Below are 23683 nucleotides of genomic sequence, written 5' to 3'. Positions count from 1 at the left end.
CTCAGAATTTCACCACGACCCAGAATATATATACTTTATGGGGTCTTAGAGCAATATTTCGATGTGTTATAAACGGAATGACAAAGTTAATATACGCCCATCCTATGGTGGAGGGTATAATAAAATGAATTCTATTGTTTTGTTTTCAAAAATGTATGCTACTTCAATTTTATTCAATCTACTCCACTTTTTTCCAAAATCTACTTCACTCAATTTTTCACTAGCGGCAGCACTGTTCCAAAATGAAGAAAAATGAAAGGGTTGTTATTCTGCTGGTGTTTTCTTCCTTTATACACTATCACGAACATTGATAGATTTATTTTTAAAAACGAAAATTGTTCTCACTAATTTAAAATAACAAATATTTTATATATTTTATTTGTTATTTATTATATTATTTTACCATATTATTTTTTAACAATCTCTCCTTGGTATACGGACGCGATTCCAACTAAAAAAAAAAACCCACGCGCAAACATATCGATACACCCACGCGCAAACACATCGATTACGATGACAGGTATCGATTACAGGTAACAATAGAAATATAGGAAAATTTCCTATATTCTAACAATTGTGTTTCCTTAAGTTTTGAAAGGATTGCATACTTCTTAGTACGAATAAACTAAAATATTTTTCTATGCCAAGTGTTGTTCGTATGTATGAAAAACTTTCTATTATAAAGGAAGTCGCAATTATCATTTTATAAGAAATTTTACTAATTTTGAGGAAACTTGGTTTTAGTTCGGTTTTTGTTTATTTTTACGAATGCTTTGTTATCGGCGAATAAAATTTTCTTTTTCAGTAGTAAATTCTTATACCCAGCGAAGAAAATAGTATGAGTAAAATTCCATGCCTTATTCTAGTTAATGAACTATTCCTAACTGCTTACAGTTTAGGATTTTTTTACTGAAACGAGTAAATTTTATTATTTTTCACAAAAATTTACCTTGATGGAAATAAATTGGATAAACTATATTGATGAAAATTTTTTCCTTTAGTTTCGAAGGCACTTTTTTCTGGGTGTACAACCTACGAAATAGGTCTCTTTTTGCATTTTATCCAAGATATTTGTCAGGAAAATAATATTAAGTGGCCGATATGCAAAAGAATAGATACTGATTGCAGCTATGCTATAATAAACGCTATTCTGATAGAATATAACGGAATGGAAACTATACAAAAGTATTTAAATTCATTTTATTCGTTTTTGAGGTTACGGTCGTTAATGGTCACAGAGGTTAATGGTCGTAGATACTTCTAGCGTTGTCAAAGAATGTTCTGGCGTTGCCAGAATATTGTAGTGCTGCCAGAATGTTCTCGTATTGCCAGACCGTCATATATAAAAGCGCTCGCATGCTGCTAACGAGTCAGTCTTAATTAAAGCGTCAAACGAATAACATCAGTGTGAACGAATTGTAAAGTGAAGTCACAGTAAATAAATTGTAGATTAACGTTATTGAAACGAACAGTATTTTAATTGTCGGGTAATTAAAAACGCCTAAATATAAAAACGTAACAATATTTATTACGATGATGAACTGTAGTATGCATGATTTTTAGGTCCCACTGGTCCAGAACACGGTATCCAGTTCGATCTCACACGTCAGGGTCATCTTCGCACCAGCCTCTAGAATGCAACACAAAACCTTCACGACCAGAGTACGATAGTAGATTCTCCGGAGTTAGACATTAACTATAGCCGACACGGTAGAAGAAGCCACGTTGTGACGACCTTTGGACTGTTTGTTAACTCATGTTTCGTAATCTCCTTCGTTACTATGACACAAGCCTTAGGAGTTAATCAGGTCCCAGGATAAGATCAAGGGTGATTTCTGGCGAGTTATGTCAAAGTGTGGGAGTTCATATGACCAATATATCGAAAATGTATTGGTGAAGTATCGTATCCGGTGTTGAAGGATGTGTAATGCGCTTTACAGACTATCTGTTATTCCAAACGACAGTGCTCGTGTCGAACATATCCCATACATTGTGCACACTATAAGTTAAGTCCGAAGGCATAATCGATACTGCTGCATGTTTATGGGATCGATAACACATTTACCGATTATTTAGTCATCGCCGACAAGTCGTATCGATCCGACACACTGTAAGATTCTTTACAAACACCGACATTCCGTCCGGAATAACTGATATTCTGTAAAGCGCATAAAGCATTCAAGAGGGTGGTGGTCTTAATTACCTTTGGCATGGGAGGGAATTGAATGTTTGGACGAGGAGCGGATTCTTAGAATTTGCAATACGGAAAGAAGGTTACTCAGGACAGTAGTGTAGATTAGTTTTTTTTCAGATTTCGCGATTTATGATTGCGATGATATACGGCCATAGTATTTGTTATCTGAGATTTGTGCGAGATCTACAACTTTATCTTAGGACGCGACTATGTGTATTGGTTAGGTTAGGTTACATGATGCTACGTGATATGTTAGTTCAGGGTTAGTAAAACAAGAGGGAAGGACTTACCGGAATTGCCTTTTGCGAGTTGTTCCATATGTGTAATTGCAGGAGCTAGATTAGATCGAAATAGTGAATTAGTATAGGTTCGAGACAATAGATATAAGGAACTGATACTTTCCTATTCTACTCCTCGTTTGGTTTCCGGATCCAAATACTCGGGTAATCGCCGGAATTGCCAGTGATGTTTATGTTATTCTGAAGGTAAAGAAAGGAAGGTAAAAAGCTTGTTAGTACGATGTACGATGAAATTTTGGTTGTGGTTTAAAATAAAAGAAAAGAGAATTCAAATTAAAAGATACTATGTTTTGTTGTAATTATTTTCTTTATTAATTCTTTTTAATCTATCATACAATTTTATATATCATATAGTGAACAAATGTGGAAAATTTAGTAATTGAATACAATATTATTTGTCTTTGATGTGAGGAGAAAATACAATTAGTTAAATAAGTAGTTTGCTTAGTATATATTTCAGTGTTAAATCTCACTTTCATATTAGCTTAACGGAGGAAATAACATTGACTCACATACATTGTAATTGTACAAATAGTTGTTTTTCATTCATTAATACACAAGTTTTTAAGAATAAATTTTACTCACTTTTTTTACTTTGAAGTTTTGTTTTTCATTACACCTAAAACGACATAAGGGAAATTAGGCCGAGATCATTGACCACACATCAGATTTTCACACACGTATTTGGTGATTATTGAACTCTGATTCACTTCACGTCACAATCGTTAATTTTTTTGTTGCTGTTGGAATATTTTTTTTTAATATATACCTGTTGAAACACCATTCATTTGTTTCACTACTGTGAAACAAATGAATGGTGTTCGATTGATTGTTAATTTCAAATATTTAGTTTCACTATATTCATTCACTCACTGTTTAAAATTTATTTCATTTTTCCGTCCGTCCGTGAATTTATTTTTCACCATCCACTTTGTATTATGTTTTGTAATTCATCATTAGGGCTGTTTTCTTTTTGCACTGGATGCAACATTTGTATGGGCTATACAGAACATCTTTCCACTGGTGTTCTATCCAGCACATCTCATCAGTGCAAGTCGCGCCGATGTTGCCAGATTGTATTTGGATAAAGTGACGCCTCTTCGATTCACAATAGCAATTTATTGTGACTATTTTATCGAAAAACATGAAATTCAAATTGATACAGTGTCATAAATAATCACAGCAGTAAATATTTATTACTAATTGAAGCATGAATCGGTGGCTCCATTTTTCCACATTGTATCATCCTACTTACGATGCGCAATGACCCACAATCATTTTCTGCAAACATCATATCCTAACATCAACGTGTTGAAACCGAAGAAGGTAATTATTGCTATTATATATTCCTTAGAGGTGTGTACCAGCTTACGTAATTGAACGTTACCCAAAATTTCGTTAGTAGCAATACATTTCTTATGGGAACGAAATTTTTCGCAAGAGTTACATACTGGCATTTAGCATTAAGTGTCTAGAATATTAGGTCACCCAGTTATTGTATCATATATTTTGGGAATTGAAACTGGCAATACTATACATCAGTACAGACATAGGGTAACTCCCCAGTGAGTAACTGGGAATACGTTGCCACCATAGTAGATGGTAAATCACCGTTGAATATTTAACGTTATCTCTACGTATCAACGCACGTACGATTTCAAGGCATTTTTGTTGCATTAAATTCAATGAATATAAATAACAATTTGGAAATATAAAAATAAAGACATGAACATAAATGGCATAAAATAAGTAGCAAAATATAGGATGCTTTCCAGGCTATGATTTTTCTAATGCATCTGCTAGTAAGGACTAAACAAATTATGGCATAGAATATGTATATATGTACATTAAAAAGTGTATATCTATAGGAATTTTCAGGTGGTGTGGGAAGACCAAAAAAGACGAAAACAGTCATGGTTATGATACATTGTAGGCCAACAAAATACGGCAAAATCAAACGAATACTCATCAGATCTACAAGCCGACAGCAGTTAAAACTTGTGTGGAACTCCTTTCGTCTAAACCGTTCAAAAGGAGAAGAAAATGTATGTATGTATGAACAGCCCAACAATTTTTTTGCGTTAAGGATATGGAAAACCAGAAGCTAAGAAAACAAAAGTATGTATTCAACAAATAGGAAATAGGGTAGAATGGGATGTTTTTCATATTTATAGATGAGCAAATTTGATATAGTAGTATACGCATCAGTTACCCTATACATGTTATGTATTGTGTATATTAGAACATTCATATGAATTGTTAATAATACTACATAACTAAATATCTTGAACATAAAATTGGATAGGGTAAAAAATGGGTTTTACTTTTCTTTGGCTATATATTTGTCTGTTGAGATAGATATTGTACGACGGACGTCGTCATACGTCATACAGGTCAAGTGTCATTACAAGTATAGCATTCTACAACACAATCAAAATAATTCTAGTACAAAAACTAATTGTGTTTATTTTTATCTGTTTATAATAAGTGGAAAATAAAATACTTGAACATGTATAAGTAGAGTTCAGTCAGTGAGTTTGCACAACATAAGCATCCAATCAGCTCGGAATTTGGAATATTAATGACTATTGATTCCATCTGTTGTCCGTAGAAAAATGCCTTTATAAATCAAAATAATGGGTGTTAATGACGATGTGCTCAAATGGTTCCCAGATTATTTCAGCCCAGTATGTTTTTGAACATTTTTGATGACCTAGCATTTAGAAGTAAATTTGTAAAGTTATTGTTGATGAACCTATTAAATAAGGACATATTAACCAAGAATTTATAATAGAGCATAGCAGCGCAATGCAAAATCCATCAGCTAAATATTCTCTCATACAATTCATTTTAAATTATATTGACACGAATATCAATGTGTTTGGCTCATGAATGGTCTCTACTTGTAGATGTAGATACTTGTAGATGCAAAAAAATGTGATTCTAGCTACTCCACCATATTAATTTTTGGTTAGAATCCATCGGGTAGTCCAGCAGGCACCAACGAGCTAACCCAGTTTTTAACCCTTTCGACCCTAAAGTTGCCTGTGGGCAACTTTTTGTGTTTTGAGACTCACTGTGAGCGTTGTTTTTGTTCATAAAACTGTAAAGGTACCGAAAGCTACAAGTGTTTTCTTCAAGTTAAGTAAAAAAAAAATATCTAATTTGGTTGTCAATTAGCAAATTTTTTCATTAGTACGCTTCAAGAAAAACATATTTGCGAATTTGGAAAAAGGTTTTTATACATGACTTTTTTCAAAAATTACAACAACAAAAATGTTGAAAGTTCTTATTAAATCAGTGGTATTACGTATCAACTAAAATATTTGTGGAAGTCAAATATTAGAATTGCAAAAAACCAACATGTGAGAAATTTTTAAAGTTGCCTGTGGGCAACTTTGGGCAATTATGGTAGTAGAATTAGATATTTTTGGACATGAGACCTAGAGGAAAAATATTTGAAGAAAAGATTCGAAGTTTTGAACTTCGATTGGGATGTTCCAGTGACGAGATACCAAAAAGACGAGACGAATGTCTAAATTATGTCAGATAGCTTCTAGTGTAACTTGTTTGTTTTGTTTCAGCCAAACTAAAACATGTTGTATTGCAGTCGAGCTCTCAAACTAGCTCAGTAGCCATTTCTGCTGTGCCTACTAACAAATTTCTTTGGGTGTAGATTAGGTTAGGTTAGTTATAGTGTATAGTTATAAAATATTCAGTCTATTGTGATACCATATTGGTGAACTTCTCTCTTATCACTGAGTGCTCTCCGATTCCATGTTTACATCAATGACAAGGAACATCCTTTTTATAGCCTAGTCCGAACGGTGATTCACTCTGCAGTGTAACCACTCAGAGAAACTTTGAAACACTCAGAAATATTGCTAGTATTACTGAGAACTTTTTGGTGTTTGGTGTTGGAACCAGGGATTGAAATAACGATCATTTGTATACAAGGCGGGCAAGCTAACCATTGCACTGCGGTGGCTTCTTTATAGCGTTTTATTTTTATACCCTTCACCACTACTGTGGTACAGGGTATAATAAGTTTGTGCATTTGTATGTAACACCAAGAAGGAGTAATCATAGACCAACCTTTTAGTACACGGATCGGCTTAGAATTAAATTCCGAGTCGATTTAGCGATGTCTGTCTGTCTGTCCGTCTGTCTGCCTGTTGATGTATTTTTGTGTGCAAAGTACAGCTCGCAGTTTTAGCCCGATTGTCCTAAAATTTGGTATAGGGTCCTGTTTCGGCTCAAAGACGATCCCTATTGATTTTGGAAAAAATTGGTTCAGATTTAGATATAGCTGCCATATATATTTTTCACCGATCTGGTCATAATTGGCGTGTATATCAACCGATCTTCCTCAAATTCCGTACATCCGAATATTCTATGAGTCTCGAAAAACTTGCAAAATATCAGCCAAATCGGTTCAGATTTAGATATAGCTTTCGCCCGATTTACACTCAATTGCCCACAGAGGCCAATTTTTTGCTCCGATTTAGTTTAAATTTTGCATAGGGAGTAGAATTAGCATTGTAGCTATGTGTGCCAAATTTGGTTGACATCGCTTCAGATTTAGACACTCATATGACCACAGAGGACAATTTTTAACTTCGATTTAGTTGAAATTTTGCACAGGGAGTAGAATTAGCATTGTAGCTATGCGGCCAAATTTGGTTGACATCGCTTCAGATTTAGATATAGCTCCCATATATATGTTTTTCTGATTTCGACAAAAATGGTCAAAATACCAACATTTTCCTTGTTAAATCGCCACTGCTTAGTCGAAAAGTTGTAAAAATGACCCTAATTTTCCTAAACTTCTAATACATATATATCGAGCGATAAATCATAAATAAACTTTTGCGAAGTTTCCTTAAAATTGCTTCAGATTTAAAGGTTTCCCATATTTTTTACTAACATTGTGTTCCACCCTAGTGCATTAGCCGACATAAATTTTGAGTCTATAGATTTTGTAGAAGTCTATCAAATTCTGTCCAGATCGAGTGATATTTAAATGTATGTATTTGGGACAAACCTTTATATATATCCCCCAACACGTTTGACGAATGTGATATGGTATCGAAAATTTAGATCTACTAAGTGGTGCAGGGTATAATATAGTCGGCCCAGCCCGACTTTAGACTTTCCTTACTTGTTTATTTATTAATATTAGTTTGTAAATCATGCAGACAAGCCCCAATCAGCATTGCCACTCATTTTTTGAAAAAGAGCACATTACTTATACTTGTAATTAAGTGATTTGTTTTAAAAATGGGTATTTCAAAACAAGTAAAGGGTGATTTGTTAAGAGCTTGATAACTTTTTTTTTAAAAAAACGCATAAAATTTGCAAAATCTCATCGGTTCTTTATTTGAAACGTTAGATTGGTCCATGACATTTACTTTTTGAAGATAATTTCATTTAAATGTTGACCGCGGCTGCGTCTTAGGTGGTCCATTCGGAAAGTCCAATTTTGGGCAACTTTTTCGAGCATTTCGGCCGGAATAGCCCGAATTTCTTCGGAAATGTTGTCTTCCAAAGCTGGAATAGTTGCTGGCTTATTTCTGTAGACTTTAGACTTGACGTAGCCCCACAAAAAATAGTCTAAAGGCGTCAAATCGCATGATCTTGGTGGCCAACTTACCGGTCCATTTCTTGAGATGAATTGTTCTCCGAAGTTTTCCCTCAAAATGGCCATAGAATCGCGAGCTGTGTGGCATGTAGCGCCATCTTGTTGAAACCACATGTCAACCAAGTTCAGTTCTTCCATTTTTGGCAACAAAAAGTTTGTTAGCATCGAACGATAGCGATCGCCATTCACCGTAACGTTGCGTCCAACAGCATCTTTGAAAAAATACGGTCCAATGATTCCACCAGCGTACAAACCACACCAAACAGTGCATTTTTCGGGATGCATGGGCAGTTCTTGAACGGCTTCTGGTTGCTCTTCACTCCAAATGCGGCAATTTTGCTTATTTACGTAGCCATTCAACCAGAAATGAGCCTCATCGCTGAACAAAATTTGTCGATAAAAAAGCGGATTTTCTGCCACTGATTTTGGTAATAAAATTCAATGATTTGCAAGCGTTGCTCGTTAGTAAGTCTATTCATGATGAAATGTCAAAGCATACTGAGCATCTTTCTCTTTGACACCATGTCTGAAATCCCACGTGATCTGTCAAATACTAATGCATGAAAATCCTAACCTCAAAAGAATCACCCTTTATATACAGTTGTAAGTTCGGCCGGGCCGAATCTTAAATACCCACCACCATGAATCAAATACACTAGTTTCGTTTGAAAATTTCAGGGGGGTTTGATGACATATATTTTCCCAAGCAGATCAGTTCCATCAGAACGCTTCCCGAAGATAAATGAAAAGATTTTACCTATGAAGACTAGATTAGATTCTGGATTTATAACAACCATTTTTTGTTTGAGTTTTAGAGGAATCATAAACATCTCTTGTAAATGTGAAAGAAAATAATGAAATAACGCCATGATATGAAATCTAAAATCTGTAGATTTTCACCCCAATTATTTAAATGATTACTAGTAGTAAAATCTGGAATTTTTACATTCAGTTTCAAGCAATTTTCATGATCAGTGCACCTTCTGTACCCTCAAGATCTGAAATCGCTCTATATGGAGGGCTTACCAAATGGACCGATAAAAACTAAATCATATACACTTTTTTGTGGGTCTAAAATGCCAGTATATTTTCAAATTACCACAAATCGTTTAAAAACTACAATTTCTAGAAACCTTAGTAGTTAAATCGGGAGGTCGGTCAAATGGGGGCTATGCCAAAAACATTGAGGGTTACACACAATATTCAGCACATCTAATTGTAGTTATAGAATCTAGACCCCAAATCAGAGGGCCGGTTTATAAGGCGGCTGTATCAAAAACTGTACCGATACACAATATATTCCGTACACTTTCTTATGGTCCTAAAATACCGCTAGACTTCCAATTTCTGGCAAATTGGATAAAAACTACTTCTAGAAGCCCAAGAAGTAAAATCGGGAGATCGGTCTATATGGGCGCTGTATCACGATTTACGGCACACCTCTTTATGGCCCTAGAATACCACTAGATATTCAATTTCAGGCAAATTGGATAAAAACTGCGGATTCTAGAAGACAAAGAAATAAAACCGGGAGATCGTTGTATATGGGGGCTACATCAAAACATGGTCCCATAATCACAATTTTCCTGTTTATGGTCCTAGAATACCTCCAATTTCAGGCGGATTCTAGAAGCCAAAGAAATAAAACCGGGAGATCGTTGTATATGGGGGCTACATAAAAACATGGTCCCATAATCACCATTTTCTTATTTATGGTCCTAGAATACCTCCAATTTCAGGCAAATTGGATATAAACTACACTGAAAAAAAGTGTTCATAATAGTAATGAATTTTTCATAATATTTATGAAAAATGTTCTTGATTTCGTCCCAATGAAGCTTTTCATTATATTTATGAAACCTGTTTCATAACTTTGAAATTAATGAAAATTGTAATAATATTTATGAAAGGCAATCATTAAATTTTATGAAAAGTTTTCATAGCATTCATGAAAGGTTTTCATGCCATTAATGAAAATTATTCATAGCACTTATGAAATCTCATCATTCTATTTATGATCGTTATTTTTACTTTTATGAAACCCCATTTTTAGATTAATGAAAAGCTTTCATTATATTTATGAATGTTATTCATACTATTCATGATGAAAATCATTAAAGCAGCATGAAAATGGTAATTAATCTAATGATTTTTTTCATAAATTTAATAATTCTAATTATTACTTTTATGAAATTTTACATTGATTATAAGAAACTCAAACATAAAATGTATGACAATTTTCATTAATATTATTACTTTTTTTTATAAATATTGCCCCCATTTTTTAATAAAAATACGAAAAAGGTTTAGATGTTCAAGTAAATTTATTGAATAGATTTTTCGATTAGCAAAACTTGCTTTAGTTGCAGTACAGAATATTTATAGAATACATTGTGCAGTTTAATTTTTAAATAAATAATTCAATACTATAATTATTATCACCGCATAGAAAAATTATATCGCATTTATTACAAACAACGCGACTACTAAAATAATGCTTTAAAATGAAATAAATTCGTCTTTTTATATTGCTTACTATGCTAATCCACACTACACTATTGTTTGGTGTAAATTTTGTCATAATGACTAAAATAGTTTAAAGGGTTGAAAAACTACATTGGGTTTTACAACCATTTAACAAACACAAAATATATTTAATATTACATTACAAAAAAGGTACAAAAACTTAGCCAAATGGTATAGACTAGTATAATTCATTTCATAACTTTAGTCAAGTATAATAAAAAAGGTTTTTGAATTTACAATATCTTGAAAAAAATTGAGTCTATTTTAGTTGATCAAGGCCAGCTCGATAACTGTCTTTTACGTAAAAATCAGCCTTTACTTATATTAGAATTTATTATAAAGGTGAATGTTAGAAAATGTGATTTTAATATGAAACAATGAAATATACCGGACATTAGATATATAAAAAAAGATATTCGAAATAATTTCATAAAAAATAATATACACGGAATGGATACCCAATATTTAATCGCTTTTTGTTTGTCTTTGGAGATCATTAATTAATATACTCACTTTAGAATTAATGGGATTTTCATTAATTTCAAAAAAGTAGTGTTCAATGAAACTCCAAACTGTTTCTGACGGCTTTGGATACTGCTGATGAAACAAGTGAAATAGTTTGAAACACACATCCACTGATCTTAAAAAACTGGAGAATGCCAACAATGTTCCATCCGTATATACAAAATATTCTGTAATATTGTTTAATTCGCCTACTCCCAAAATGAACGGTAGAATCTCTTCTGTTTTTGTGGAAAGCGAACTTATGTGCTCCTGCAAAGCTTGCAAACTATTACCAATGTAAAAAAATGACATCTGAGAATCTTTAGATGTATATCTATAAACCTCCTTTTTGCCTCCACTAATTTTTCTTTCAAACCGGCCTGTAGGATGCAGATAACAGTGTAATGTCCACAAAACTTTGAGCGAAAACAAATCCGGATCTGATGAGTAAAAAATACATATTCTTAATTTGTTATAAGGTTAAACATTAAAAAAATGGAGAATATTCGCATGAATATTTTCGAAATATAAACTTACCATTCTGAATATCATTGGTTTGAATTGTTTCCAGAAGTTTTTGCTCTTCACGACCTTTGATCTGCTTATTTTTTTGCAAAAAAGTATACAATTTCAACATTTTGTCTCCATGCAAGTTGAGAATAGAATCGGTATTTTTGAAGATTGCAGCAAAATCTTTATCGATCTACAAATGTATATAGCAGTTTTAGCAGAGTTTTTAGATTTTATAAATATACGTTTTTACCAATTTATATCAATTTTCCTGCTTGTATTGGGGCCATAATTTTGTTATATCGGCAACATGCTTGCATTCTGCTATCTGCTTGAGACGAAACTTAGTACAAGCCAACCAAGTTGCATCAAACTCTTCCTGGGACAAATTATCAAATTGTAAGCTTTGTGCTAAAATTGAACCATTCTCTTCGGCAACTAATAAATAAAAAAGATAAAAGAGAAAATATTATGTAAAGATAAAAATAAATAAACTGATTACTTTTACTTACCAATATCAGATATTTGCATGTCGGACTCTTTACTTTGTTTTTTTGAACTAACAGGACGTTCATCACATTTGAATATTGTTTGATGTTATGAAATTTTGCATATAATTTTCCTCTTTGTTTTGTGCGGTAAAATTCTATCTTTTCAGAGGGGAAATTTTCTAAAATTTGGTTTTCCAGTACATGGCTCCGCTTTAGTGACATAGGAATATCGTGATTATCGTGATATTGTGCAATTGTATTGAGTATCAAATTCCTATGTTCATTTGAAATTTGTTTACTTCTTTGGTATGATTCCAGAATACGATTTCCAACTTTGTTCTGTCTCAAGATGTGTAACACATCAACTTTATTTTCTTCATCACTGTCGTATTCACGTGAGGAAACAGACTTAATTGAAGGTGAATTTGACCCAGATGGATGTAGCAATGATGATTTCGATATGTTACCAGCAACATAAAGTGGAATGTTATGCTCTTCTCTCCACTTTTCCAAATTATACGAAAAAACAATTTTATCGCCTACTTTCCACTTTTTTGTCAATTCTTGCATTTGAGCGTGATTCATTATTTTAAGCACATCGATACTAATATTTTCTTCTGAAAAAAGTTGGGAGAAATTAAAAAATAGTAAGGCCAAAACACACTTGTATAATAATATATAAACTTGCCTTTTAAAGATGGCAGCATATGATCCAGATTCCAAGATATAATAAGCTCCTCCAAATTCCGTCCACAGTTTATTTCACCGTCCATTCTTCTGAGTATTTAATTTTAATGAAATTATATGAGAAAAAAGATTATAAAATTTCTTTAAAGCGAATCATATATTTTCCTTTAGCAGTATTTATAATAGTGGCTGGGGTACATATCAAGTCATTTACTTCGAGAATTTTGAATTCTCCTAAATCAGTAGGGTTAAGTTCAAATGCTCTATAATGTTCTAAATACAAAACATTTTCCATTTTTTGGCAAAATAAATACATTTTGTTCTCGATAAGGATAACATTAAGTATTTTGAAGATAACATAATCAATATTTTTTGTTGCCACATAGAAATTTGTTTTGTAAATTAGTGTCTTTTTCTAAGGAATTCATGTAAGATGTTATTTATAAAAGAACATCATCCTTTTCCATAATTTTTTTAAATGAAAATGCCATAGGCATAGAACTAATTTCAGTATCAATATAAAAATATTTTAACTCACCTTTTTTATGTGCCAATGTTGACTTACTGTCAATTTTTTCAATATGCAAATTTGTAGCAAAATCCTTCCTTTTCAATTCTTCGTAAAGACGATGTTCAGTCCGAAGCGATCCTAAAATATTTGAACATTTTATTATTAAATTATAAAGTTCCAATGACACCTCGTAATCTAATTTTTTTTTGAAAGCATGTAAAATATTTAATAGTGGCTTCATAAGAAATTCCATAATGTTTTCGTTTATAAATCGCACATCAGAACGGGCAAAGTTATGTTTTGAGTGCATTTTAGTGTAATGTCCACAAAACTTTGAGCGAAAACAAATCCGGATCTGATGAGTAAAAAATACATATTCTTAATTTGTTATAAGGTTAAACATTAAAAAAATGGAGAATATTCGCATGAATATTTTCGAAATATAAACTTACCATTCTGAATATCATTGGTTTGAATTGTTTCCAGAAGTTTTTGCTCTTCACGACCTTTGATCTGCTTATTTTTTTGCAAAAAAGTATACAATTTCAACATTTTGTCTCCATGCAAGTTGAGAATAGAATCGGTATTTTTGAAGATTGCAGCAAAATCTTTATCGATCTACAAATGTATATAGCAGTTTTAGCAGAGTTTTTAGATTTTATAAATATACGTTTTTACCAATTTATATCAATTTTCCTGCTTGTATTGGGGCCATAATTTTGTTATATCGGCAACATGCTTGCATTCTGCTATCTGCTTGAGACGAAACTTAGTACAAGCCAACCAAGTTGCATCAAACTCTTCCTGGGACAAATTATCAAATTGTAAGCTTTGTGCTAAAATTGAACCATTCTCTTCGGCAACTAATAAATAAAAAAGATAAAAGAGAAAATATTATGTAAAGATAAAAATAAATAAACTGATTACTTTTACTTACCAATATCAGATATTTGCATGTCGGACTCTTTACTTTGTTTTTTTGAACTAACAGGACGTTCATCACATTTGAATATTGTTTGATGTTATGAAATTTTGCATATAATTTTCCTCTTTGTTTTGTGCGGTAAAATTCTATCTTTTCAGAGGGGAAATTTTCTAAAATTTGGTTTTCCAGTACATGGCTCCGCTTTAGTGACATAGGAATATCGTGATTATCGTGATATTGTGCAATTGTATTGAGTATCAAATTCCTATGTTCATTTGAAATTTGTTTACTTCTTTGGTATGATTCCAGAATACGATTTCCAACTTTGTTCTGTCTCAAGATGTGTAACACATCAACTTTATTTTCTTCATCACTGTCGTATTCACGTGAGGAAACAGACTTAATTGAAGGTGAATTTGACCCAGATGGATGTAGCAATGATGATTTCGATATGTTACCAGCAACATAAAGTGGAATGTTATGCTCTTCTCTCCACTTTTCCAAATTATACGAAAAAACAATTTTATCGCCTACTTTCCACTTTTTTGTCAATTCTTGCATTTGAGCGTGATTCATTATTTTAAGCACATCGATACTAATATTTTCTTCTGAAAAAAGTTGGGAGAAATTAAAAAATAGTAAGGCCAAAACACACTTGTATAATAATATATAAACTTGCCTTTTAAAGATGGCAGCATATGATCCAGATTCCAAGATATAATAAGCTCCTCCAAATTCCGTCCACAGTTTATTTCACCGTCCATTCTTCTGAGTATTTAATTTTAATGAAATTATATGAGAAAAAAGATTATAAAATTTCTTTAAAGCGAATCATATATTTTCCTTTAGCAGTATTTATAATAGTGGCTGGGGTACATATCAAGTCATTTACTTCGAGAATTTTGAATTCTCCTAAATCAGTAGGGTTAAGTTCAAATGCTCTATAATGTTCTAAATACAAAACATTTTCCATTTTTTGGCAAAATAAATACATTTTGTTCTCGATAAGGATAACATTAAGTATTTTGAAGATAACATAATCAATATTTTTTGTTGCCACATAGAAATTTGTTTTGTAAATTAGTGTCTTTTTCTAAGGAATTCATGTAAGATGTTATTTATAAAAGAACATCATCCTTTTCCATAATTTTTTTAAATGAAAATGCCATAGGCATAGAACTAATTTCAGTATCAATATAAAAATATTTTAACTCACCTTTTTTATGTGCCAATGTTGACTTACTGTCAATTTTTTCAATATGCAAATTTGTAGCAAAATCCTTCCTTTTCAATTCTTCGTAAAGACGATGTTCAGTCCGAAGCGATCCTAAAATATTTGAACATTTTATTATTAAATTATAAAGTTCCAATGACACCTCGTAATCTAATTTTTTTTTTGAAAGCATGTAAAATATTTAATAGTGGCTTCATAAGAAATTCCATAATGTTTTCGTTTATAAATCGCACATCAGAACGGGCAAAGTTATGTTTTGAGTGCATTTTAGTTTGGAACATTAAAACTTTCTTAGAAAAAAGATCAAATTGGTATTTACCATCCCCCAAATTATCACCAATTGCATAAAATCTATCCTCATTACACTCATTTGAGGTATTATGATTCTCACTGTTCTTATGGGGATTTTCAGAATATATTATTTTTTTCTTGGCATTGTTAAATGATCTGAAACACGCATCGGAATTTTGGTGTTTTTTATTTACATGCTTGCGGAAAGAAGACAAATTCTTATAAAGGGTGATTCTTTTGAGGTTAGGATTTTCATGCATTAGTCTTTGACAGATCACGTGGGATTTCAGACATGGTGTCAAAGAGAAAGATGCTCAGTATGCTTTGACATTTCATCATGAATAGACTTACTAACGAGCCACAACGTCGAATTTTCAGTGAATGGGCCCTAGAAAAGTTGGCAGAAAATCCGCTTTTTTATCGACAAATTTTGTTCAGCGATGAGGCTCATTTCTGGTTGAATGGCTACGTAAATAAGCAAAATTGCCGCATTTGGAGTGAAGAGCAACCAGAAGCCGTTCAAGAACTGCCCATGCATCCCGAAAAATGCACTGTTTGGTGTGGTTTGTACGCTGGTGGAATCATTGGACCGTATTTTTTCAAAGATGCTGTTGGACGCAACGTTACGGTGAATGGCGATCGCTATCGTTCGATGCTAACAAACTTTTTGTTGCCAAAAATGGAAGAACTGAACTTGGTTGACATGTGGTTTCAACAAGATGGCGCTACATGCCACACAGCTCGCGATTCTATGGCCATTTTGAGGGAAAACTTCGGAGAACAATTCATCTCAAGAAATGGACCGGTAAGTTGGCCACCAAGATCATGCGATTTGACGCCTTTAGACTATTTTTTGTGGGGCTACGTCAAGTCTAAAGTCTACAGAAATAAGCCAGCAACTATTCCAGTTTTGGAAGACAACATTTCCGAAGAAATTCGGGCTATTCCGGCCGAAATGCTCGAAAAAGTTGCCCAAAATTGGACTTTCCGAATGGACCACCTAAGACGCAGCCGCGGTCAACATTTAAATGAAATTATCTTCAAAAAGTAAATGTCATGGACCAATCTAACGTTTCAAATAAAGAACCGATGAGACTTTGCAAATTTTATGCGTTTTTAAAAAAAAAAAAGTTATCAAGCTCTTAACAAATCACCCTTTATATTTGCCCACAACATTTATAATTGTCATTATTTTGCAAAAAATGAAATACTTTAAGATGTCTAAAGTAAATCTTTAGACTGCAAAATTTTCTTTTGCACATAAAACACTCCATTTTAAGAGTAACACTTACTTTTTGTTTCCAATTACTTCACTTTTTCACTTTTAATTACAGCACAACTAAAATACAACCGGCCTCTTTCAATAACTCGCGTAAAATGAATGACGCAAAGATCTAACTGTTTATGTTAATGCATACTCCTGTATATGTGTATGTGTGTTTATTTTTTCATTCATTGTGGGCAGGCATTGTGAGTGTTTGTGCTTTTTAGCATTGCAATGCACAAACACTCGCACTCACAACATGTTGTGTCTGTACCCATAAAAAGAAAAAAAAACACACTGGCAGCAACATAGAATATAACAAAAAACAAAGAAGGCAAAATTATAAGCTCATTGCAAACGATAACTTTAGCAATTTTTTAATATTCTAAGTTCCACCACCAAATTAACACAATAAGAAAATACATAAATTTCTCTATCCCAAGAAATATCCAATGCAAGATTTCGACATATATGATAGAATTTCATTGACATCTATTGCTGATTTAAGATGGAAATGTTTAATTTAATGATAATTTTTATTAAAATCAAGAAAAATTTTCATAAGGGAAAGAAATTATTACATTGAATATATGAAGAAAATTCATGTTACATATGAAAATTTTCATTAAATGAATGACATTTTTCATTAATGTAATGACAGGCTTCATTATAATAATGAAATATATGTCATTGAATTATTTTTTCGACTTCATAGCATTTATGAAGGAAATGTTTAATGTTATGAAAATTTTCATGGTATTTATGAAATTAAATTTCATAAATATAAGAATTTTTTTTAATGAATAGTCATATTCTTACATTTTTTTTTTCATAGAATATTTTCATAGTATTTATGAATTTTCATTAATATTATGAAACATCATTGTATTTATGAAATGAAAGTTATGAAACACGATCATTATATTAATGGCCATTTTTTTTTGTGTGTACGGATTCTAGAAGCCCAAGAAGTAAGATCGGTCTATATGGGGGCTATAACAAAACATTATCCTATACTCATCATTTTCGGCACACCTCTATATGGTTATAGAATATCTCTAAGTTACCAATTTCATGCAAATTGGATAAAAACTACGGTTTTTATAAGGCCAAGACCCCAAATCGAGCAATATGAAAACCTGGACCAATATAGCCCATCTTCGAACTTGACCTGCGTGCAGACAAAAGTCGTGCCAAATTTCAGGATGATAGCACCATTATTGAAGACTGTAGAGTGATTACAACAGACGGACATGCTTATATCTTAGAATTTCTCCCTGATCAAGTATATATATATATATACCCTGCCAACATTTTTTGAATTTGGGGGCGCTTCTGAGAATCCCCACTACGTCGAAAACAGTCGTATACGATATCCAAAACTCCTCGGAAAAGCGCCGTCACTATTGAGAAGTTGTACCACGCCAAGTTACTACAAAAAAGTATCGCATGAGTGCAATTATTAGGAGCCCTTCTGGATACATTTAGAAGGACGCCAATAAGAGCCCCTTCAAACAATCAGACCAAGTGCATTTTAAGATAGTTGTAAAAGAATCATTGTGGTCAAGTAAAACACGATTGTTTAGATGTTTATTAATTTTATGAAACATTTATAAATTCTCATAAATATAACATTTATACGACTATCACATTTAACACATTTTTATGCATTAATAAGAGATTGATGTTGAGTTACAAGTTGTAAGTTAAATGTTGCAGCGTCTGTCAGCCAGTACTGTTATTCTCAATGGAGGCAGCGTGTCTGGAAAAATATTTGAAAAACTATCACTTTATTCCATTTGGAAAGTCAAAAATTGTTCACCATATACCTTTCACAATTTTAAGCGTAATATCTATGTTTTCAGAACTTTATTTTCGTTTTTATTTAAATAAAATATAACAAGCAGGTTGCGCTTGGCGTTTCACAAAAAATAAAATGGCTCTTCTAACAGTAGTGACGGCAAAATACGTGCATGTACATTTTGTACTTTTTGATATGCTTCCCCCATCACAGTTCGCGATGGTTGTGGTGACATTTACGAGTCTGTGGTATCGATGAGGATGAAATGGAACTTTGAAATGCTGGCAGGGTATATATATATATATTAGAGCATTGCATCGGTCATATATTTTTGTGTTCGAGAACATCTCGAAACCCAACAAGTAAGGTAAAGATTTGTAGTCGTTCCCGTTTGGACCGATGTTTGTAAGTTCGAATACAACCATAACTCGTTCTCGTTTGTGTTGTATGAAACGGTCAATCAAACAACTTCAGTCTTCGGGATCAAACACAACGAGTCAAATTGTTTTCGAAAACAAAGTGAAGGAATCGAGGATTTCGAATCTTTTTTTGCCCTCACGTAGTAACAATAACAACAACTTTTATATGTATTGTACGTTTGTTTAGTTGTAAGTTGAAAAGGCGCTTGTGTATGAAGTAAAAAAAATAACATAAAGTGGACAAAACCTTCTGCATTTCTATGTAAAAAGGTATTAACAGCAAAACTAAATATTGCTCTAGTTTTTAGGAGAAACATTTGGGATGATATTTTTGGGCATTATAGTAAGTAATCGTTAAAAATCCAATTCACTTTTTCGTATAAAAAATAAGGGGCATTCGTATTTAAAGGAAATAAAATATTTTTCCTTTTTCTATAGAAATAAAATTTTGACAAAATTTTCCATAGAAATAAAATGTCGACAAAATTTTCTATTGAAATAAAATTTTCACAAAATTTTTTATAGAAATAAAATGTTGATAAAATTTTCTAGAGAAATAAAATTTTGACCAAATTTTCTATAGAAATAAAATTTTTGATAAAATTTTCTATAGAAATAAAATTTTGATCAAATTTTTTATAGAAATACGATGTTGACCAAATTTTCTATAGAAATAAAATTTTGAGAAAATTTTCTATAGAAATAAAATGTTAATAATTTTTTATAGAAATAAAATTTTTTTTATAGATTTACTCGTTTGCGAATAAGTTCATTGTTCTTTACTTCTAAAAAAATTTCCCTGAAGACGAACATCGGAGATGTTTCGAAATATTGGATAATATTAAATAAAAATACAACTCAAAAACACAACAACATCTGTTTTTATTCATATGACCTCAAGCCGAACTATACAAATATAATGTTGATAAAATTTTCTATAAAAATAAAATTTTGACAAAATTTTCTATAGAAATAAAATTTTGACAAATTTTTCTATAGAAATACAATTTTGATAGAATTTTCTATAGAAATAGAATTTTGATATTTTTTTTATAGATGTTAACAACATTTTTTATTGAGATAAAATTTTGACAAAATTTTCTATAGAAATAAAATTATGACAACATTTTTTATAGAAATAAAATTTTGATAAAATTTTCTATAGAAATAAAATTTTGATAAAAATTTTTATAGAAATAAAATTTTCACAAAGTTTTCTATAGAAATAAAATTTTGATAACATTTTCTATAGAAATACAATGTTGATAAAATTTTCTATACAAATAAAATTTTGATAAAATATGGCCCGTTTGCAATACCATCCGACCTACATCAATGACAACTACTTATGCCAAGTTTCAAGTCGATAGCTTGTTTCGTTCGGAAGTTAGCGTGATTTCAACAGACGGTCGGACGGACATGCGTAGATCGACTCAGAATTTCATCGCGACCCAGAATATGTATACTTTATGGGGTCTTAGAGCAATATTTCGATGTATTACAAACGGAATGACAAACTTAATATACCCCCTTCCTATGGTGGATGGTATAAAAAACAGACAAAAAATACAAAAATAAATTTACTTTTGCTAGTTACATATAAAAACATAACAAATTTAAACATTTGCCTTGTTAGAATTACTCATTTTATCGTCAATAAGCTTAACTATTAATTACACACTTATATCTAAAGAAACACAAACTGTATGACTTCTTTTCTCATTAAGCATGATTCCATTTTTTGTCATAACATACTCGAGAACTTTGCAAATTCCCGAAACTCCCGCTAAATGTTCGAGTATTCTCGATTATCCCGTTTCACCAAATGCAATCGAATGTTTGCTTGCGACCGAGAATGGAAACAAATGCACAACTTCAATGATGTGACGTCACAACAACATTCACTCGATACTGAATTATTGGGTGTGATTCAAACCATGTCTCATTCATACATTTACATTCATTCGAACCGATTCGGTCAAGCCAGTGTTCTCATTCTATTCATTCGATCAATGAAGATTATTCAGTCTTCTCGAACCGTTTCATGAGTTCAGTTGTGTGCGCTATGAATGAATGTTCTCATGCAATGCTCTAATATATATATATATATATATATATATATATATATATATATATATATATATATATATATATATATATATATATATATATATATATATATATATATATATATATATATATATATATATATATATATATATATACTTGATCAGGGAGAAATTCTAAGATATAAGCATGTCCGTCTGTTGTAATCACTCTACAGTCTTCAATAATGGTGCTATCACTTGCTTATATAGCAAAAAGTTTTTTTATTTCCAATGTATGCTGGGCAAGGCCATTTGCATTCCAGAATACTATTTTCAGATAATCCATTGTTAATATTATTGCTCAGGGTTGCAAGGTAGGTTTTGTGCTTATATTCGTAAGCAGAGTTGACATTTGTTGCATAAGCAAGGTTAAATTTTTCAGCATATCTTGAATTTCAGACAGTTTATTTGATTCAGTGGTTTGTGTATTGTTTGATTGGGGTTCAGTGCATTTTTGATTGTTTAGTAGAAGACGATCGCTTGCAGTAACAGTTGCGTATGTCATACCATCGTTTCTTTGAGCTTGGCCAAAGGAAACTTGGGATTGAGTTTCTCTCGATGTTCTAGGAGGGGGATAGTGCTTGGTATATATTTGCTTATATACTAAGCATCCCTTATAACTTGCAGGGTGATTACCGTTACTGAGAGCGCACTTAACGTCATTTGCCCAATTTCTGCGAGTACATGACTTGGATTCATGATTTCCAGCACATTTAATACAGACAGGGTTTTTTCCTGCAATATGATTTAGTATGCCCATACTGTTGACAGTTTGAACATTGAGGAACAGTTTTTCTTGGAATCGGGGGTTCTAATTTGATTATACTTGATACCAGTTTCGTTACATTATAAATTTCTTTATTATTAGGTTTGGCGTTTAACACCAATTCAAATAGTTGTAGTGGTTTCTTTGTATAACGGCTTTTTATATTCCAGATATTCAAAACTTCATGTCCAAGTGCAAAAAGTTCATCCTTGAGTTGTTGTATATCAACTGAGGATTGCATGTTTCTCAGGATTACTTTGAATCCTCTCTCACTCTTCGGTTTGTAAGTGTAGAATTCAGTTTTTTTAAGGTCTAACTCTTGGATTATCTTTTTATAGGTATCAGGGGTCTTTGGCAGTATCTTGACCTGCTCATTACGTAGAGCTTTGATTTCAAATTGGTCAGGTACAGTTTGGGATAAAAGTTTTATTAAAGGTTGAATATTTGAGACATTTTCAACGAAAATAGGTGGTGGTTTCGGAATGGTTGAGTTTCTGACGAAGTTTTCATTTTGAGTTTCACTTTCCCTGTCTTCATTATCTAGAACTGCAAATTGGTTTGTAGTTTGCGGATCTTTACTTAACCAATATGTGTTTTCAGGGGCAGGTTTTTTATTATTATTTGCTTTTTCAGGACTTTCGTTTGATCTTTTCTTCCTTCTAACAGTTTGCCATTCATTTGAGGTGGATTCCATCTCTCTATTCGTATTTCTTGGTAGTTGTTGGTTTTCATTTTCAAAGTTCAATATGGTGTATTGATGATGCAACTGAACAACCACTATTTTGAGAGAAACGACCAGCTGATACTGTCAATAATATAAACAATGTATCCAGCTGGTGTTTCTATTATCCGTCTCTTTCAAGTGAATTTATTATTTTTTTGCCTTTTATCCGGGGTTTTTGGCAAATAAAATAATAGAGTATGACAAAACTCACCGCCAAAAACACAGTGAAGAGATGCTCCAAAGGGTCACAGCTCCAATAAAACAACCCGTCACCAACAATCAACGCTTTAAACAGTGTTATTTTTGTGAATTTGTGGCAGCATAAACAAACACGTCCGTCCGGTAAGCCAACACAAAAATTTTGCATACATTGTCTATATCCTGTAGAATGGTCTCCATCGTTCTCTACCAAATGGCTGGTATATTGGCAGCCCCATAAACAGCCCTTGTTGGTCTTATTAAACCGTGTGTAGGTGTATTTAATGTAAGCGCATGCGCCAATTCGTCATCTATCTGCAGGTGGGAATACGCGTCTGTAATGCATGCTGTTAAATAAATGTTCTGGTTTCGGAATGGGGTGTTCATCAACTATAATTCTGGGGTTAACCGTTGGCTTATAGTTACCAGTTATACGTATGCCACCATCTTTCTTAGCCACTATATGTGTCGTCGAGGCCCACTCTGAAAATTCGACCCTTCGCTCTTAAAGCAATTGGAACGTCTCTGGCTCTAGCAAAGACTGGCTTAGCCCCCGAACATAAATTTAATTTCACTGGTGGATACTCTAA

At 32.4% G+C, this 23683-nt stretch overlaps 2 protein-coding genes across 4 annotated transcripts in view; one reads left to right on the top strand and one right to left on the bottom strand.

Annotated features, from left to right (window-relative positions):
- Window positions 1-4121: 4121 nt before the first annotated feature.
- Window positions 4122-23683, top strand: part of LOC142225875 (uncharacterized) — a 57376-nt gene continuing 37814 nt past the window's right edge. Inside the window, exons 1-2 of one of the 2 annotated variants that reach the window (XM_075295724.1) lie at window positions 4122-4295; window positions 4362-4538. The gene's annotated coding sequence lies outside the window, so the exon portion shown is untranslated. Of the gene's footprint in view, window positions 4296-4348; window positions 4539-23683 lie in introns of both variants that reach the window. The other variant, XM_075295725.1, reaches the window with a different exon arrangement.
- On the bottom strand, window positions 10716-12796 carry LOC142225876 (uncharacterized). Of its 2 annotated transcripts, none has more exons than XM_075295726.1 (4): window positions 12187-12796; window positions 11928-12112; window positions 11702-11867; window positions 10716-11604 (listed from the first exon to the last, which is right to left on the bottom strand). In XM_075295726.1, the coding sequence occupies exons 3-4, from the start codon at window positions 11799-11801 to the stop codon at window positions 11126-11128; spliced, it is 579 nt and encodes a 192-aa protein (XP_075151841.1). In that variant the 5' UTR covers window positions 11802-11867; window positions 11928-12112; window positions 12187-12796; the 3' UTR covers window positions 10716-11125. Both variants share the same exon structure in this region, with proteins under 2 accessions (XP_075151841.1, XP_075151842.1).

The sequence above is a fragment of the Haematobia irritans genome, chromosome 2 (genome assembly GCF_050003625.1).
Source record: "Haematobia irritans isolate KBUSLIRL chromosome 2, ASM5000362v1, whole genome shotgun sequence".
In the NCBI taxonomy this organism is placed as follows: domain Eukaryota; kingdom Metazoa; phylum Arthropoda; class Insecta; order Diptera; family Muscidae; genus Haematobia; species Haematobia irritans.
This window is presented reverse-complemented; position numbering and strand designations above follow the sequence as displayed.

What these genes read in the sequence shown, in the direction of transcription:
- LOC142225876 (XM_075295726.1), bottom strand. Translation starts at nt 11,801, where the DNA reads ATGTTGAAATTGTATACTTTTTTGCAAAAAAATAAGCAGATCAAAGGT. An exon ending in AACCAATGATATTCAGAATG is followed by an intron (nt 11,605 to 11,701) that starts GTAAGTTTATAT and finishes TTTACTCATCAG; the next exon opens with ATCCGGATTTGTTTTCGCTC.